The sequence below is a fragment of the Aquarana catesbeiana genome, linkage group LG04 (genome assembly GCF_042186555.1).
Source record: "Aquarana catesbeiana isolate 2022-GZ linkage group LG04, ASM4218655v1, whole genome shotgun sequence".
In the NCBI taxonomy this organism is placed as follows: Eukaryota; Metazoa; Chordata; class Amphibia; order Anura; family Ranidae; genus Aquarana; species Aquarana catesbeiana.
Window position 1 is genome coordinate 186,813,071 of NC_133327.1, and position 19,248 is coordinate 186,832,318.

The window sequence follows — 19,248 nt, forward strand, 5'->3', positions numbered from 1 at the left end:
TTGTCCCTAATACCAACTTGGGAGGAGGCCAGTTCTATTCTATATAAAGCCATTTTTTATTGAGAGAGTAGGGAAGGGTTAGAACATCTGCAATGTTTTTATTGCTGTTGATGTCTCTGTGGGGGAAATGTACTTTCTATTCATCCCAGCGACCTCTATCACTGAGACTGAAATCCAAAATTTTGGGAGGGGAATTCTTCCAATAGGGGCACTTGGTCTAGTGACAACTGTCTAAGAGAATATTTCTCTAACTTTGAGAGATCTCTTCTTATTTCTTGTCGTGCTTCAAGAAAGGAAGTGAAGAAAAGCTCAGTAATGGGGCACAGACAATAAAGAAAAAAAAATACAGGGGTTTTATCCATTCCTTACTCTATCCAAGACTATGAAAAAAAGTGTGGCTTTAGATATACAGTACTTTAACTTACTGCTTTGTTTTTTGTGGATTGTTGAGAGAAACCAGCATAGCCAGAGGAAACAAATGTAGACATTTGTAGGGCTATTTAAAAAAAAAAAAGAAATGAAAGTTCCCCACAAAAGTGGTGAACATGACCATAGTGACAACCACAGTTCTTGTTTATTTTTCCAAAAAATAAAAGAGGGAACCTGATTAATACATATGTGGAAGAACCAAAGAACATGGAGACTCAGTGCAAAAATGGGCTCTAAATGGGGATTCAAACTTATCATCCAGAGCTGCAAGGCAAGATTACTAAGCACTTGGTCACTTTGCTGCTGATCCACTTTCTAGATAGCCAACCAGATTTAGCAATTTCTAGCTTGCACTCTGGTTATAAATATTTGGAATAGCGGCAGGATTAAAATTGTTAGAACCAAAGTTTAAAACTCAGATTAAATTGCGCTGCACTTGTGCTGCAGCCAAACCACAGCACATCAGTGTGAATCCAGCCTAAAAGAGAACTTTTCTCTTCCTCCGTTGCAGGGTGAGGAATAGGAATAGGGAACGAACACCATTAAAGTCTATGGGTCACGAACATGAGAAATCAAAAGTGCTAATTTTAAAGGCTAATGTGCAAGTTATTGTCATAAAAAGTGTTTGGGGACCCGGGTCCTGCCCCAGGGGACATGTATCAATGCAAAAAAAAGCTTTAAAAACGGCTGTTTTGGGGGGGCTACCCCAAAGCACCCTCCCAATGTTGAGAATATGTGGCCTGGTATGGTTCAGGAGGGGGGGAGCTCTTTCGTCCCCCCTCTTTTCCTGCGGCCTGCCAGGTTGCGTGCTCGGATAAGGGCCTGGTAATGGAATTTTGGGGGACCCCCACGCATTTTTTTTAATTTTTCAATGACTTTCAATTACTTTTATGTGTATTGTCAGGACCGACAATTCTTTAATAGCCGGCACTAGCGCTAGCACTTTTAAATGACTTTTTTTTCCTTTAGAAATGTCATTTTGCTATCAGACTGTTCTAAACACGGGAAACATGCGCCACTTTACAGGCATACTATAGACACCCACCAGGTACAAAATTTAAAGGAATATTACACTTTTATTGTTTCACTTTAAGCATTACTAAAATCACTGCTCTCGAAAAAACATCCGTTTTTAAAACTTCTTTTTGCATTTAAACATGTTCCCTAGGGCAGAACCCAGGTCCCCAAACACATTTTATGACAATAACTTGCATATTAGCCTTTAAAATTAGCAATTTTGATTTCTCCCATAGACTTTTAAAGGGTGTTCCGCGGCTTTCGAATTTGCTGCGAACATCCCAAATTGTTTGCTATTCGTCGAACGGGAGAACAGCCAATGTTCGAGTCGAACTCATGTTCGACTCAAACAGACAGCCCATCCCTAGAGAGGAACCACCTAAGCTATCACAGCTGATAAAAGTGAAGTGAAAATAAAAGTGTAGGTATAGCCACATTTTTTAATAGAGTAGGGTAGAGTTAGAACCTCTGTTTAGTTTCTATTGCTGATTGTGTCCCCAATGGGTGGATTCATTTTCTCCATTTGTTTTGGTGGCCATTGTCACTGAGGCTTTATTAGGAACACTTGTTCTAGTGACAGCTGTCTAAGTGAGGATTTCCCTAGCTTTGCAACAATCTCCAGGTCCAAAAAATTTCCAGGTCAGAAAGTGAAGGAAGATCTCTCCAAAAGAACACAGATAAACCAAAAGAAAACCAACAAGGGTTTTAACCCTTCCCTACACGATCCAAAACTAAAAAAAGCGTTGCCTATACACACACTTTAAGATATGAAGGGAGGGGGGGGGTTTGGATGGAATGTCCTAATAGATACAGCACCTCATCCCTAAACTGATATAGTTAAAGGGAGGCAGGGAAAATGGGATTATTACGGTGCCAAAGACAGGTTTAGAACACATTTCTAAAAAGTATACATAATTCATACATATACATTATGACCAATTAAATTAAACAAAAAATGAGCTTAAACCATATAGATGTTAATCGATACCCAGGATGTTGAAACGTGATCGATAGTGTTGTTGATCCCTACTAGTTTCGCCAAAACATTGGTTTCATCAGGGCAATAAGCAAATAATACAAAAGGAATAAAAACATAAAAAAGAGGAAAAGAGAAAATACATTCGTTGTCAAGCCCAAATCTCCCAAATTCATTCAAGCGAGCGGTCATGTTGCAGAAAATCCCAGTATTGTCCAACTTAAAACTCCCCCGCTCCCCCAAGCAAGAACACCCCACAGCTCCCACATCCCAGACATACCGTGCCGAACTACCGAAACATAGAGCGAGCACCATCAAGCAACGGGGGATGACAGTCGATCCCAACCATGTATTTGGCTACAGAGGGCTCAAATGGGTGCCTATAAGAACTGAAAATTAACGTATAAATTACTAGGCTTAGCTAGAGATAATTATTCATTGATCCAAGTGGGCTAATGAGCCTCAATTACATACCATGGTTAGACATATAAAAACGCTAGAAAATGCGCTGAGTCGACCCAGCGGTATATCGGGCCGCCTTTTGTCCACTCCCGATTGGCTAATTGATGACGGCCGGTCGGGTGGAGGACTCTTAAGGCTGCCAAAAAACTTCTCACATTCACTTGTTGCTGGGAATGCTGGGAATGCGCTGTGGTTCGTTTGTGTCTGACTAAGGTAATACCAATACTTTCATCTATATGGAACGAGTGCTCATCTCCTTCCTTACCATTTTGTTATATACCGCTGGGTGGCCTTTATGCTGATTATACACACTGAATTTATATTTAGATAAACTTGCCTATTGGATTTACTGGGAGGCTTCTCCTTTATCGGGGGATTCCGTGTTCAGTTCCCTTGACGGCGGGACCCCAAAATATGTGCATCTCATTGTGAATTTTGGCGTTTGCATTGGTAAGCGCATTCATTTATTTCTTCACACGTATTTCATATCTGTGAATGTTATATAAAAAGATGCCCTTATTTTAAGCTTTACTAGCTCCTTAGTAATGCTCCCTTTGTGCATTAAGTTTTTATTTCAGTTCTCCCGGCTATAATATTGCGTTTTTGGTCCAAACACAATCAGGCATCGATCTCAATCGACTCAGCGCATTTTCTAGCGTTTTTATATGTCTAACCATGGTATGTAATTGAGGCTCATTAGCCCACTTGGATCAATGAATAATTATCTCTAGCTAAGCCTAGTAATTTATACGTTAATTTTCAGTTCTTATAGGCACCCATTTGAGCCCTCTGTAGCCAAATACAGGGTTGGGATCGACTGTCATCCCCCGTTGCTTGATGGTGCTCGCTCTATGTTCTGGTAGTTCGGCACGGTATGTCTGGGATGTGGGAGCTGTGGGGTGTTCTTGCTTGGGGGGAGCGGGGGAGTTTGAGTTGGACAATACTGGGATTTTCTGCAACATGACCGCTCGCTTGAATGAATTTGGGAGATTTGGGCTTGACAACTAATGTATTTTCTCTTTTCCTCTTTTTAGTGTTTTTATTCCTTTTGTATTATTTCCCTAATACCCTGATGAAGCCAATGTTTTGGCGAAACTAGTAGGGATCAACAACACTATCGATCACCTTTCAACATCCTGGGTATCGATTAACATCTATATGGTTTAAGCTCATTTTTTTGTTTAATTTAATTGGTCAAAATGTATATGTATGAATTATGTATACTTTTTAGATGTGTATATCAATAAAAATATATTTTTATAATAAATGTGTTCTAAACCTGTCTTTGGCACCGTAATAATCCCATTTTCCCTGCCTCCCTTTAACTATTTAAGATATGAAGGTAATAAATGTTTAACCACTTCAATATCAGACGCTTTTGCACCGTCCTGCCCAGGCCAATTTTCAGCTTTCAGCGCTGTCGCACTTTGAATGACAATTGCGCGGTCATGCAACACTGTCCCCGAACAAATGTTTTATCATTTTGTTCCCACAAATAGAACTTTCTTTTGGTGGTATTTGATCACTGCTGGGTTTTTATTTTTTGTGCAACAAATAAAAAAATACCTGAAAAAAGAAAACGTTTGTGCACTCATAGGTGGCACTGAAGGGCACTGGTAGGCAGCACTGATGGGCACTGAAGGGTACTTATGGGTGGCACTGATAGGTGGGCCCTGATGGGCACTGATAGGTGGCACTGATGGACACTGATAGATGACACTAACGGGCATCACTGATAAGGAGGCAGTGGCAGGCATTAGTGATGGGCACTGACTGGCACCATTTGTGGGCACTGATTGGCATTGATTTTGGCAAAGATTGGCATCCCTGGTGGCCATGGGTGGCATACCTGGTGGTCATCAGTGGTGGCAATCCCTGGTGGTCCTGGTGGTATCCCTGGTGGTCCTGGGTGGGCATCTGTGAGGGGGGGGGGGCTGCGCTGATAATCAATCAGTGCAGACCTCCCCTGTCAGGAGAGCAGCCAAACGGCTCTCCTCTAGTTGTGTCTGTCAGACAAGAGTGAGGAAAAGTCGATACATGGCTTTTCCTGTATACACTGTGATCAGCCGTGATTTGACACGGCTGATCACGTGGTAAAGAGCCTCTGTCAGAGACTCTTTGCCAAGATCGTGTTGCGGTGTGTCAGACTGACATACTACACCCCGGTTCTCTCGCACTGTGCGCCCCCACAGCCGCGTGCCGGCTGTTATCCTGAAAGACGTCAGGATAATGGGACCACCGCCCGGCCGTCATTCTGCTATAGGCTGGGCTGGAAGTGGTTAGAATAATAGGTGTGTGCGGAATGGGATGTGCTTTAAAGTACTTAACTGATTCTGATATCTACCAAGTGGGAATGAAATTTCTGTATTTGGATTTCCAAGTCCACATGCCATTATTCCAAGTCTTGCTTCCACAGCTCTTTCAATCATTACCTATTTTTAATCGTAAAGCAGCCTAGAGATGATTCCATTTTCATTCCTTATACCATGGATGGAAGGAAAAAAAGTCACTCAGTTTCCCCATCAACACAGTCTGTGTTGTTAGGGGGGGTGCCCCCTTAGCGCCTTTTGTGTTCTGCCTGGGGAAAGGGGGGGGGGTGTGCACAAGGAGCCTTTGCCCAGACAGCAGAACACAATATTTACTGCTAGCTGTCATAGCCACCAGCAGTAATTGCCTGTAAAAAATCCAACAGGCTGGTTGTACCCAAGTTGATCAATGGATTGACTTAGGTACAATTAGCCTGCCCATAGATGGATCAAATCTTGGCTGGTGCCTGCTGAACCAGCTAAATTTTGTTCTATGTATGGCCGACTTTATACTGCTAGCCTTGGTAAATAGATAGAAAGGTATATTCCAATATCTACTTGCTTTACTTTTTTTTTTTTAACATTTCTTCAGTTGCTTCCTGGTTTCTGGCCTAGTCAAATTGATGTCATTTGTTCCAGGAATCTTTGTGGACATTTTTTTCTTTAATCTGGAGGAAAGGAGGATGGACTTTCTCAGCTAAACACACCCTCCTGTCTGCATGCCTAAACTAAGGGCACATGGATTCAAATAAATAAATGATACAGGAATCATCTGCCCTTATGCAAGATGGCAGCGAATGGAAAAGCTAGGGGGTGGTTTTTTAACATGATTTTTCAACCAAATATAGCATTGGGAAATGGAAGGATGGGTGATTTTACTTTGCATGCATGTTAAAAATGTATTAAACAGCATTTTTGGTTTATGGTGCTCATATACTGTTAAAGTATAACTAAAAGTAAGGTGGATTAGAACACCTATAACGTTTTTATTGCTGTCTATGCCCCCCCCTCCTTGAGATTCACCTTCTCTATTTATCCTGTTTGCCATTATCATTGAAAGTGGAAGTAAATCCCAAATAGAGAGGGAAAAATCGTCCTATGGGGATAAAACGTCTGGTTACCGGGGGTGCCACAAGGGATCCACTTAATTTGCAGGGATTTCTTCTCACTTCCTGTTTGGGCTATGGGACAGGAAGTGAAGGTAAATCCCCCCCCCCCCAATGGGACACAGGTGACAAAATAGGGATTATAACCCTCCCTTACTCCCTAAGTCCTGCTTTAAGGAAGGATTTCAATTTTTTGAAACGTGAATAATATGTTAGGTGCTTAGAGATATTACAAGCTTGCCATAATACATCATTTTCACCTATTTCACAGACTACATTGTCTTCCTATGTACTGAGCTGCTCGAGAGTAAACAGCATCTGTTATGAGCTGATGTTTACTCAAACTGTGCGTGTTTACACTAAAACAGTAATTAATCTAAGCAAATATCCTTTTCTATAATAATCATTTATTATATAAATATTGCTGCATTTGGAAGTCCTGGACTATTGGCAAGTCCATTAGCTAATTGTTTGCTCTTCAGAAATAAGAGGTTGGCTTTTAATGTACTGTATCAGTAAATGCACCTAAGAGAATTATTGTAATATGAAAGGTGTTTAGAAGTTAAATCTTTGTTGTGTGCTTAACTTATTGTATGCAATGTAGAAACCTAGGGTAGATGAATAAAACTCTAATACAATTGCAACCGTTTAAACTACATTCTAAAAATACAGCAAAAAAAAAAAAAAAAAATGTGAACATCTAGGTCAAAAAAATGTTAGATTGGTTGGTTGATATTTTTTGTGGTTGGTTTTAAGACCTATACTAGTTTCCAGCCAAGCTGCATACAATATGTAGGGTTCACACAGTGCTGTGTCATCATTGAGTTTCAAATTATTGCTGGATGACATGATTTAAAGCCTGTAAATCCTAAACATTTACCCTGTTTTTCTTCTTTTAATAAATACAATTTTATCTAAATAGTGATGATCTACCCCAGCCTTGATTTTATTATATTTTAATGATTGCATACGATTACATCTGCATTAAATTTCTAGATGTAATGTGAATCTATTGGTGCTGGCTGTCATTAACACAAAGATGAACAAGTCAATCATACAGATTAATGGGCTGCTAGAACTAAAGGCGGAGGGAAGTAAGCTAATCATTTACTTAAAAACAACAGCTTGACAAAAGCAATAATACCTCCTTCAATTCCATTTTTTTTTATTTAACCACTTGCCCTCCTGAAGATTTACCTCCCTTCATTACCAGGCCATTTCTCGCGATAAGGCATTGCATTATTTTAACGGACAATTGTGCGGTCGTGCGGCGCTGTACCCAAACAAAATGTATGTCCCTTTCTCCCAAAATAGACTTTTCTTTTGGTTTTATTTGATCGCCACTGTGTTTTTTTTTGTTTTTTGTTTTTTGCACTATAAAAAAAAAAACTAAAAAAAAATTTGACAAAAAAAAATATATTTTTTAATTTCTGCTATAAAACATATCCAATAAAAAAAAATGAAACAATCTAATTTCTTCATCAAATTAGGCCAATATGTATTCTGCTACAAATTTTTGGTTAAAAAAATCCCAATAAGCGTATATTGATTGGTTTGCGCAAAAGTTATAGCGTCTTCAAACTATGGGGTATTATTATTTATTTATTTGTTTATTTTTTTTTTTTTACTAGTAATGGCAGTGATCAGCGACTTATGTTGAAGACTGCGATGTTGTGGCAGACAGTTGGGATACTAACTGACACTTTTGACACTTTTTTGGGAACAGTGACACTAATACAATGATCAGTGCTAAAAATATGCACTGTCACTGTCACTAATGACACTGGCTGGGAAGGGGTTAAACAGGGGCAATCAAAGGGTTAAATGTGTGCCTAGCCAATGTTTGTGCACTGTGCGGGAGGTGCTTTTAAAAAGGGAAGGCATTGATCCATGTTCTTGCTTTGCAGGAACACAGGAGCAAGTCCTTCCCTGCTGACAGAACAGTGATCTGCCTTGTGTACATAGGCAGATTGCCATTCTGGCTCTCTGCCTAATGATCGGCGGATGATGGCAGACATCGTGTCTGCAGTATCGGCAGATCAGCTCCTGCTGTGTTTAATCACAGTGGGTCACCCACGCCGTGCATGCGCGCCCCAGACCCGGAAGTGTCGGATCACGTGATCTGATGTAGATCGGCCTCCCTGCTGCAGTATATGTACGGTGGGCGCTCCGCAAGTGGTTAATCTAATTAATGTCAGAATATATCTATGGTATTACTACTTCTGAGTTAGCAAAGCACATGTCCACTCATCTTGTGGAATAAGGCAAAGCTGTGTTCACTTTGAATATAAATGAGTGTTTATTGTGAACATAGCTTCTCCAGATTCTCCAGAAGCCAAACGTAAATTTGCTTTATAATGATAAAACATTTTTTACCGTTTTAATAAATGAATCCTTATGAGTCACAAACATTACTGCTGTACACACTAGTGAAAATCTGTTGTACATTATCCTCTAAGAGTAAATATCCAGTCTAGATTAATGTGTTATTATATTAAAGAAATAACACAAGTAGGCTAATTGTCTAAACCCGTATTTCAAGACTTAATGACTGTTTCCATTTGGCAAGCATTTTCATGGCGTCATTTCATTTCAGTTTAGTGTAACTCATTGTAGAGAGTGATGATACAGTGTAATATCATAGAATTAATTATTTATAAACATTATATTAGCTATTTCCATTGTATATCCTGTGCTGATTACAGTATCTTGAAATTGGTGAATTCCTGTAAACTACTACTATTGAGGTACCTGTACTGGAGGCAATTAATATGGTACCTCCAAGCTCCCCAAAAATGTTACCAGAAAAAGAAATGACTCCTGCGCACAAGTGGGCAACCAGACAGATGGTATAACGGCACAGGCCTTGCTGCCCTCAAGGATGGGGAATCCTAGCAGACAAAGAAATAAAAAGAGAGAGGGGCGCACCAGCCATGTGCATTATCTTTTGTCGAGGCCGCCTCCAATAGACTCGATCCCAAACACTTTCATGCCTGATGGGTCACCATGATGGACTTCCTGAAAGTGCCGAGGGACCGGATATTTAACCCGTGTGTTCGTGATGTCGCATTTATGTTCGCCAATACGCACTCTCATTATATATCATACATCATTAGCGATTTTTGGTCTCCATTTGTGTATACAGCATCACACATCTTTTACTAATGTGCAGAGGCCCCCCTTGTGTTCATTCATTCATTTTTTGCATCCTCCAGCGCTCCTTTGGGGCCCCTCAATTGGCGCAGCTATTGTCTGCCGGGCGGCTGCGTGGTCGGGCTGACGTCAGGTGGATCCTGTGCTCTATTGGCCGTGACCCCTTGAGGTTTGCCCCCAGCAACATGGCGCCATATAATCTCTCGCCGCCCACGTCACTGGTGGGCGACCATTGACGCTGAGGAAGTGACGTGTACCCCACCCCTTCCTCTTCTCTGGAACGCAAATGCACTGGCGTGCGTTCCAGCAAGGAAACACTACCCGGAAGCGTACGGCGAGCTTACACTTACAGAGATCGGACTGTGCTGTGGGTGCAGTAGAAGGTACAGTGCTCACCTACATATGATAGCTTGCTAGCCATAAGGTTCATCCCCCCAATAACAGGCTCATATAGCCTATGCCACTCTGCACTTCCTGTGCCCAGCATGTCATAATCCATCACTGTGCTCATGGTATGTTCCCCCACGGGCAGCCTCTGCCTTAGGCAGAACGTAATCACATTGATATTTACATATATATATCTATATTCAATTCTATTTAATTGACAACTATCTAAAAAAATTTTATCACCTTTGAGGAGCCCAGGAGGGAGGGATCCATTGAGGGGGAGGGGCCCCATGGGCCCTCCCTAATTTACTGATTGTGCTTTTTTGGCACTCTATATGTATATATATACAGGGACCACTGAAGGAGAGATCACTGCTGTGCTCTGATGAAGAAGGGATGTGCCCTTCGAAACGCGTTAGCTGGTAGTGATGTCTGTATGTTCCTCTAAGATCTCTGGAAGGTTCTGTTCATCATCATAACCGTTTGCTGCTAATCGGTGCTTGACCTATATTGCACCGTGTTCTACTACTGCTTGTGAGTAATTTCTTTTATCATTTTTATTTAATAAATATTTTACAAAAGATAATGCACATGGCCGGTGCGCCCCTCTCTCTTTTTATTTCTCCCCAAAAATGTAATATAATGCAGCTTACCAATCCTTCAATGTGGTGGCTGCGTTAGTTTTCCTTTTAAGTCTTATTTTAATTTATTTTCACCTGGTGATCTGCCCAGTTATACACTTGCTGTCTTAAGCTGACCATGTATGGATAGAAATTAGGCAGGTTCAGCAGGGACCAACTGAATTTCAAACCATGTGTTGACACTGTGGTTGTACAGAAGTCGATCAACTACTGTACAACCACCTTGTCAGATTTTCTCCACCCGATCAGTGCTGCTAGCTATAGCCTACAACCACGATCAGTATATTTTGAGGTTAGGAAAGTCTCATCACTGTCAGAATTCAATAGCTCAGCAGGGAGGATGCCCCCATCCACATTGCGTGTGTAGGGGAATCAAATTAGTTTTGTTTGTTCAACCTGCTGATTGAACAAAAAAAAAAACGGACTCATCTATGGACTGCCCTAAGCCTAGTACACACGGGATGATGTCAGGTGACACAGGCCAGTTCAATAAAAAACGTCTGACATTCGGCTCGTGTGTATGGCAGCCGGTCTGACAGAAGCTGGCTGTTTGGCAATAGAAAAATGTTTAAACAAACGGCGTAGGGTCCCCCCCTGAGTCCATACCAGGCCCTTTGGTCTGGTATGGATTTTAAAGAGAACCCCACTCCAATATAAAAAAAAAAAAACGGCACCCCCCCCCCCACCCCCCCCAAATCCATACAAGACCCTTATCCGAGCATGCAGCCCTACCCTATGAAAAAAATGTCAAACGGAGGACCCTGCAGAAGGCATAGCGCCTCCGTGTTGGCGAGAGCAGTTTTTTTTCTTTTGGGGTCGGCTGGGCGTGATTGACGATGGATCTACATCGGGGGACACTGTTTTTTATTTTTTAATAAAGGATTTGTCAAAGACTGTCTCTGTGTTTTTATTAGCTTTTTAACACTTTTTTTGATGACAGAGACCCCCGCCCCAAAGCACCCACCCCTCCCATGTTGAGGGCAAGTGGCCTGGTATTATTAGGGGGGGGGAGAGCGAGCCCCCCTCCTGAATAATACCAGGAAGGGGGCTCGCTTGTCCCCCCCCCTTTCGTGTCGTTTTTTTATAAACATTTTTCTATTGCTGGGCAATTCCTGGCATTCTTTTCTTTACATTTATCTGTCAGTGGGGAAGCCCGCTGACAGATGATGACTCATGGTTGGTAAGAACGCAGGCGGCTGGCTTTCTGGCACGCTGCTTAACAACCAGCTATTTCTTCACACAGAATTTGAATCGGTTGATCGTTTTTAGACCGATCCAAATTCAAATTTTTCTTAAAAACAAATAAACAAAACAAATTTTAATGGATTTCAACAAAATTCGTTACTATCCCTTACTATTTCATTCAGAGATTCAGTTAAATCTGAATCTTCAAACAACCAAATATTTGTCTGAATCTGTATTCGGACCACAACAAATTGCACATGTCTAGTGTTAGATGCACTAGCAGATTTAGATGACTAACAAAACCTGAACTCCAGCTAGCATTTTTAAGCAGTTACAACCACCTTTTTTTTTTCTTTCAGGATAAAGGTTTTACTTAAATTAATAAGAGCCTGTTCACGTATAAATGTACATTGAAATGCATAAAAATGCTTAAAAAATGGATGTGTATTTATGTGTGTTGACACAAATTTTTATGTGCGCTGATGCATGTTTTAATGCACATTGAGGTGCGTTGACATGTGTTTTTATCGCAATAAATTACTACGCATTTTTCAGGTTATTTCCTCTGACTTCACATCCTTTTTCTGTTTGGATCCTTGTATGGGTGAAAAAAATAATAAAAATATTTTGTTCCCCAATAGACTTGCATTGTGTTGCCGTGCGTTGACTTGACTGTTAAGATGCAAACTTGTAGCATTTTAACGCAATGCACTGCACTGCACATGACACTAACATTGTGATGTGAACAGGACAGAGAAAACAATTAGATGGGCACTGATGAGGCGGCACTGAAGGGCACTAATTAGGTGGCACTGATGAGGAGGCACTGATAGGTGGCATTGATGAGCACTGATAGGTGGCTCTGATGGGCACTAATAGGCGGCACTTATGGGTAATGGTAGGTGGCACGGATAGGCGGCACTGATGGGCACTGAAAGGCAGCACTGATTGGTGTCACTGATGGGCACTAGGGATGAGCCCGCAGTTCGAGTCGAATGTAAGTCTGACTCGAACATCGGGTGTTCGTTTGTTCTAAAACGAACCAAACGTATAGGACGTTTATGGGAAATTTGAGCACTGCAGAAGGCCCCATAATGCACTGCGAGATTGCATTGCTGTATGATGATTGACCAAAGCATGCACCTTCCCTTCATGCTTTGGCCAATCACAACGTGCTCTGCTGAGGGAGCCATAATTGGCCAAAGGCACGGTGCCTTTGGCCAATCATGGCTCAGGGGGACTAAGTCCATGCCCCACACTATATAATGCTGCTTACATAGTGGCCATGTATAGTGTGTGGACAGAGATAGTTTGAGCTAGATTACGCAGACAGGTTAGTTAGTGGCAGTGTATTTATATATTATATATATATATATATATATATATATATATATATATATATATATATATATATATACTCTGCATTGAGTGTATCCTATATATTCAGTCAATGCAGGCAGTGTAGTTTATATAACACAGTGTATATTGAAGTGGTTAAGGGGAACCCTGCACCATTTAAAAAAAAAAAAAATGGCGCAGAGGTCCCCCCAAAATCCACACCAGGCCCTTCAGGTCTGGTATGGATTTTAAGGGGAACCCCGCGCCAAAATTTAAAAAAATATGGCGTGGGGGTCCCCCCAAAATCCACACCAGACCCTTATCCGAGCATGCAACCTGGCAGGCCGCAGGAAAAGAGGCTGGACGAGAGAGCGCCCCCCCTCCTGAACCGTACCAGGCCACATGCCCTCAAAATGGGGAGGGTGTTTTGGGGTCCCTCCAAAACACCTTGTCCTCATGTTGATGGGGACAAGGGCCTCTTCCCCACAACCCTTGCCCAGTGGTTGTGGGGATCTGCGGGCGGGGGGCTTATCGGAATCTGGAAGCCCCCTTTAACAAGGGCCCCCCAGATCCTGCCCCCCCTATGTGAATGGGTATTGGGTACATTGTACCCCTACTCATTCAGCAAAAAAAGTGTCAATAAAAGTAAAAATGACAGGAGACAGTTTGGGACAAGAAAGCTAATGAGCAGGAGGTAAGTATCACTTTAAGTTCTCATTAAATTTAGAGCAGCCAGGTGGGGAAGTTATCTTCACAAAAGATGCAAGTACATTTAACTAAACTAAAATCCTTCAAAAATCCTGCTAGTAACAATACATAGTAGATTTTTTTTTTTTTTTTAACAAAGTTGTGCCAGATTTTGTGGGAAGATCAGAGTCACTGTCTCTAGTAGTTCCAGTGATCAATATATCAGTGGTTGGAAAAAATATATGATTACAACACTGGGATCTGATTAACCAGTTCCAGTGCTACACTAAACTGATTGTACATACATTGTAGATTTAATGTGATTTTTTTTAATTTGCTTATTCGTTCAATAGCATTCCATTTAATGTTTTAATGTAGTTATATCTGAACTTGCAGGAAGCATCAACAAGTCATGAATGTAATCAGAGAATGATTCTCTTGTATGGAGTCGGAAGAGAGAGAGATGAAGCTAGACATCAGCTGAGGAAAATAACCAAAGACCTCCTGAAGATTCTCAACAAAAATGGCACAAGTGACTCTACTGGTAAATGAAATGTTGTACTTTATGTGATACAATTATCTGTTATGTGTGACAAAAGGGAAAAGGTTTTTGCAGAAGCAGTAACCTGAATGCAAATAGATAAAGCCAAATTCCAAACATGTACCCCACTAGGCTGTGTACTTACACTCACCAGCCACTTTATTAGGTACACCTTGCTAGTACCAGGTTTGGACCCCCTTTTGCCTTCAGAACTGCCTTAATTCTTTGTGGCATAGATTCAATAAGGTGTTGGAAACATTCCTCAGAGATTTTGGTCCATATTGACATGATAGCATCATGCAGTTGCTGCAGATTTTTCGGATGTATATTCATGATGTGAATCTCCTGTTTCACCGCATCCCAAAGGTGCTCTATTGAATTGCGATCTGGTGACTGTGGAGGCCATTGGAGTACAGTGAACTCATTGTCATGTTCAAGAAACCAGTGGTGAGATGATTTGAGCTGATTTGAGCTTTGTGACATGATGCATTATCCTGCTGCAAGGAGCCATCAAAAGATGAGTACACTGTAGTCATAAAGGGATGGACATGATCAGCAACAATACTCAGGTAGGCCGTGGCATTTAAACAATGCTCCATTGGTAATAAGGGGCCCAAAGTGTGCCAAGAAAATATTCCCCACACCATTACACCACCACCTGCCTGAACAGTTGATAAACGCAGGATGGATCCATGCTTTCATGTTGTTTACACTAAATTCTGACCCTACCATCTGAATGTCACAGCTGAAATCAAGACTCATCAGACCAGGCAATGTTTTTCCAATCTTCTATTGTCCAATTTTGGTGAGCCTGTGCCAATTGTAGCTTCAGTTTCCTGTTCTTAGCTAAAAAAGAGTGGCATCTGGCTCTGTAGCCCATCTGCTTCAAGATGTACCTAATAAAATGGCCAGTGAGTGTATATTACCTTCTATTTAATGTAAAGGCCTTAGAAATAGCAACTGTTTGGCCTTTCAGTCAGAAAACTGTTGATATGAGAGAAAGGTTTTTACTATAACAAAAATTTCTATCAATGCAGCCAAAAAGTTTTTGTTCTTTTTGGTTACAGAAAAGTTTAGGCTTCACACATACAGACATCCCAACTCTCCCGCGGGTCACGGGAGTCTCCCGCATTTGGCTGCGGGCTCCCGGACACTCACGAGTGCCGGGAGATCTCCCGGCTGGGCTTGTCACTGCCACAGACATAAGACAGAGCAGCCCGAGCGGCCAAATGGAGTACGGGCATGGCGGCCGCTCGGGCTGCTCTGTCTTATATCTGTGGCTGAGTGTATCATAGGAGGCGAGAATGTGTGTGTACTGTCGGATGGGGTGCCCACAGAGAACACGGGGATCAATCCCTCTGCCTACCTCCTCCCCCAGCAGCTGATGTTCAGTCAGAGCCTGCGAGGTAAGTTAGTTCTGGCGGCAGGATCTGCTCAATACCGCTTCTACCAGCCGGGAATAGAGAGCTATGTGTTGTTCTATGATAACATGGCAGGCGGCTTGGTGCAGGTTGCAGCACAGTGGCCAGCAGCACTAATTTTTTTGAAAATGGCAGCTAAATTGCTGGGACCCGGTAGGAGACATGTGCCCAGCACTATCAACCCCCTGCATGTTTGAAAAGAAAGCTGCCTAGCCCTAGCCTGCCCCTATAGAGCCCTAACCTGCCCCATAGACCCCTAGCCTGCCCATATACAGATCTAGCCTGTCACTATACTGCCCCCTCTTTCTCTATCCTAAATGAAAAAAAAAAATATAGAGCTCTGGCCTGGCACTTTACTGCCCTAACCTGACACTATACTGCCCAAGCACAAGCTTGGGCAGTATGTCAGATGGCGGATGTCACCTATGCTAGGTACACCACCGCCACCATACATGTGTTGGGGATATTATGTTGCACAGGACAACTTCATTAATGCATTTTACACATGTGATTTTTCACCTCATTTTCTCTCCTGTGCAGAATGCAGACATCCCAAGTCTCCCACGAGTCACGGGAGTCTCCCGCATTTGGCTGCGTTCTCACATACACCCACACCGGCACGAAGCCTCACCTCCCTGAAATGAGTTTGCCACCTCCCTGAAATTTGTTTTTGCAGGTTGGGGTGTCTGCGCATAACTTATGTTACAACTTAAAAGTGCATTGAACTTTTTACATCTGAAAATGCTCCCCCCCCCCGTACCTTCTGAATTGAATTGTATTGTAATTGTGCTGTCCCCCTCTACATTGTAAAGCACTGCGCAAACTGTTGGCGCTCTAAAAATCCTGTACAATAATAATAAAAAACGAAATGTCCTGATGTGTTAAATGACTAAACAGTCATGCTTAATCATGCAAGTAATATTTATAGGCGTGCTATTCATTTTTGTGCATATATTTATACTAACATCTACGTTTTGTATGAACTGGGATTAAACGTGGTGGGAGTTGATGAATCTTAATAAAAGGTATACTTTATCATGAAGTTCAATGATTTTGCTTTGTATAAACATCCATTATAATAATAAAGCCAATGTTTTCACATAACAACGGCTGCGCAATTGCACAGGATCACTCTGTGATCATACTATAGAATCTTTTGGATTAACTGGAGTTATAGAAATTATTATACAGATCAAAACTGAAAATAGGAAAACTGAATGCAATAAAAAAAAAAAAAAAGCATTGATTTTCTTATTGAAAACGAACCCATTGCTATTTGTTAGTTAAATGAAGACGACATTGATGAAACTTGAATTGATAGTAAATATTACATTACAGAGTCTAATCTCCACCACTGTATGTTTACTTTAGAAGGTTAAAAGTATCCACAAAGAACAATTTTATTTATGTGTTTATTTATAACAAAAAGGCAAAATGCCAAATGTGATTACCAAGTGCCAAATTTACATTACTGGAGTAAAAAGCCTTTCAGTGATAAGAGTGGTTGCATTTTTTTTTTTTTACAAGCCACATGGTCTGGGCATCAATTAAAAAATAACCCAGTAGCCTGAAGCGTAGATTTGTAAATAAGATATATTTAGTGTTTGGATGCACCTTATACCTTTTGTTGGTTGCAGAGATTTGGCAGCAGGATGACAACATCACTTATTTCTATAACCCCTATCCTGCACCTTGAAAATCACTTAACAACAAGCAGCGTTTATCAACAATCCAGCTTACATGACCACTAAAGAAGAGGGTGTGGGCAAATTAAAAACCATCTGAGGGAAGCCTGTTCCTATTTTATATATAAAAAAAAAAAAAAAAAATCACAGACCAATTTTGACATTTCTGTCATTAATATAAAAATCTGCATTTTTTTGCTTGAAAAAAATAATTTACAAATTTACTTTACAAACATTATATATTTTTTTTCTCACATGATATTTAAGCAGCAGTTTGTTTAATGCAAATTTTTGGAAAAAATACACTATAATGAATTTTAGTACACACAATATAATACCCAATTGTTTTGCTAAGATATAAAAGATTATGTTACGCCGTTTTAATATATACCAGATATGTCTCACTTTAAAATTGGGCATGTGGAATGGCAGCAAGCTACAGTACTTTAAATTATCCATAGGGGACACTTTAAGGCTGGACTCACACTATTGCAAATTGGATGCGGGTTTCTTTGCATCCAATTTGCATGTCAGGATATTGTGACCGGCCCTCGATGGAGCCGGTTCACACATCTCTGGGGCGGCTCCAGAGCGGCTTGCACAGGAATCCTGTGCATCTTCGGGTCAGTTTCAGGTCTGAATTCAGCCACAAATTTGGACCGAAATCGGACCTGAAATGGTGAACAGGGAAGCACTGGACCCCTGCTATGATTCGCTCCGTACGGCAGTGGGAACCCAGCCTAAAAGCCTATAAAGGTTACCAGGCTACACAGGAGATCTGGCCTTAGATTTATTGTTCTCAAACGGATGTTCACGGTGCTCCCTCACATGTGCGGTGAGACCGCTGTTTACATATGAGCTCGGAACAAATGAGTGCCTTCGTCTTCGCACGTGAGCACGAGAGGGACGGGGGTGCTTTTACATTTTTTAAATTTTATTATTTATTTTATTTATATATATTGATTTTTACATTACGCCTTGAATTTTTTTATTCAACTTTATTGCTACCACAAGGGATGAACAACATCCCTTGTTATAGCATGGGCCATGATAGGTTCTTTCTGGAGAGATCTGGGGTCTTTAAGACCCCAGATCTCTCCTCTGGCTGGCAAAGCAGCAGATCAAACAAAGATAGGTTTGATATGCTGCTTCACGCCACGGACAACAAACAAACAAACCAAAACTGGAAGTGACAAAATCCTTGTTGCTTCCAGTTTCTGATCCTACAGAGAGGGAGGAACAACGTCAGTTACTCTCCCTCTGTGCAGGGCACTGGATGTTGCTGACCAGAGCTGTGTCAGGCTCCCCAAAGAGATGGGAGAGCCTGGAAAAGGCAGTGGCCCCCTTCAGCCACTTGGAAAAGTGATCCAGCGGCTGTATAGACATTCAGATTACTTTTACTAAAATGAGACTCGACTGATACTGGGATCATACGGTAGTTGTAGCCTCAGCCATGATCCCAATTTAAGTACCTCAATATGAGGCGTACAGCAGTACTGAGGTAATCCCTTGGGGCCCCACGGGTCACCAGAACTAGTGTCCACATTGGAAGATTTCCCCTCTATTACTCTTTGGGGACAACCCAAAATTTGGGAATTTTTAAATGTTCATATTTAAATGATAATGGTAAACAGGACAAATAGAGGAGGGGAATCTCCCTAAAGGGGGCACAGACAGCAATACAAACCTATAAGATGTCCTAATCCATCTCCACTCTATCCAAAACTGAAAAAAAAAAAAAGCTTTGCCTTTAGTTATACTTGAATACAGTAACCGCTTCCGGACCAGCCGCCGCAGTTTTACTGCGGCAGGCTGGCTCCCCTGCATGAAATCACGTTACTGTACGTCATCTCGCTAGGTCCAGATAGCAGGCACGCGCGTGCCTGCTGCACAGTGGGGGTGCCGATGCTCATG

General features: G+C 41.5%; 2 protein-coding genes across 6 annotated transcripts in view; one reads left to right on the forward strand and one right to left on the reverse strand.

The window, feature by feature from the left end:
- The window catches only part of MED12L (mediator complex subunit 12L), a 777,103-nt gene that overhangs the window by 492,928 nt on the left and 264,927 nt on the right, over nt 1-19,248 (forward strand). For all 5 annotated transcript variants that reach the window (XR_012243786.1, XM_073625995.1, XM_073625994.1 and 2 more), the window contains exon 17: nt 14,084-14,231. Coding sequence is in view for 4 of the 5 variants with exons in the window: in XM_073625995.1 (XP_073482096.1) it covers nt 14,084-14,231 (148 nt within the window). In the remaining variant the exon portion in view is untranslated. The remainder of the gene's footprint in view (nt 1-14,083; nt 14,232-19,248) is intronic.
- The window catches only part of P2RY12 (purinergic receptor P2Y12), a 50,650-nt gene that overhangs the window by 21,891 nt on the left and 9,511 nt on the right, over nt 1-19,248 (reverse strand). The gene's annotated exons all lie outside the window — the stretch shown is intronic.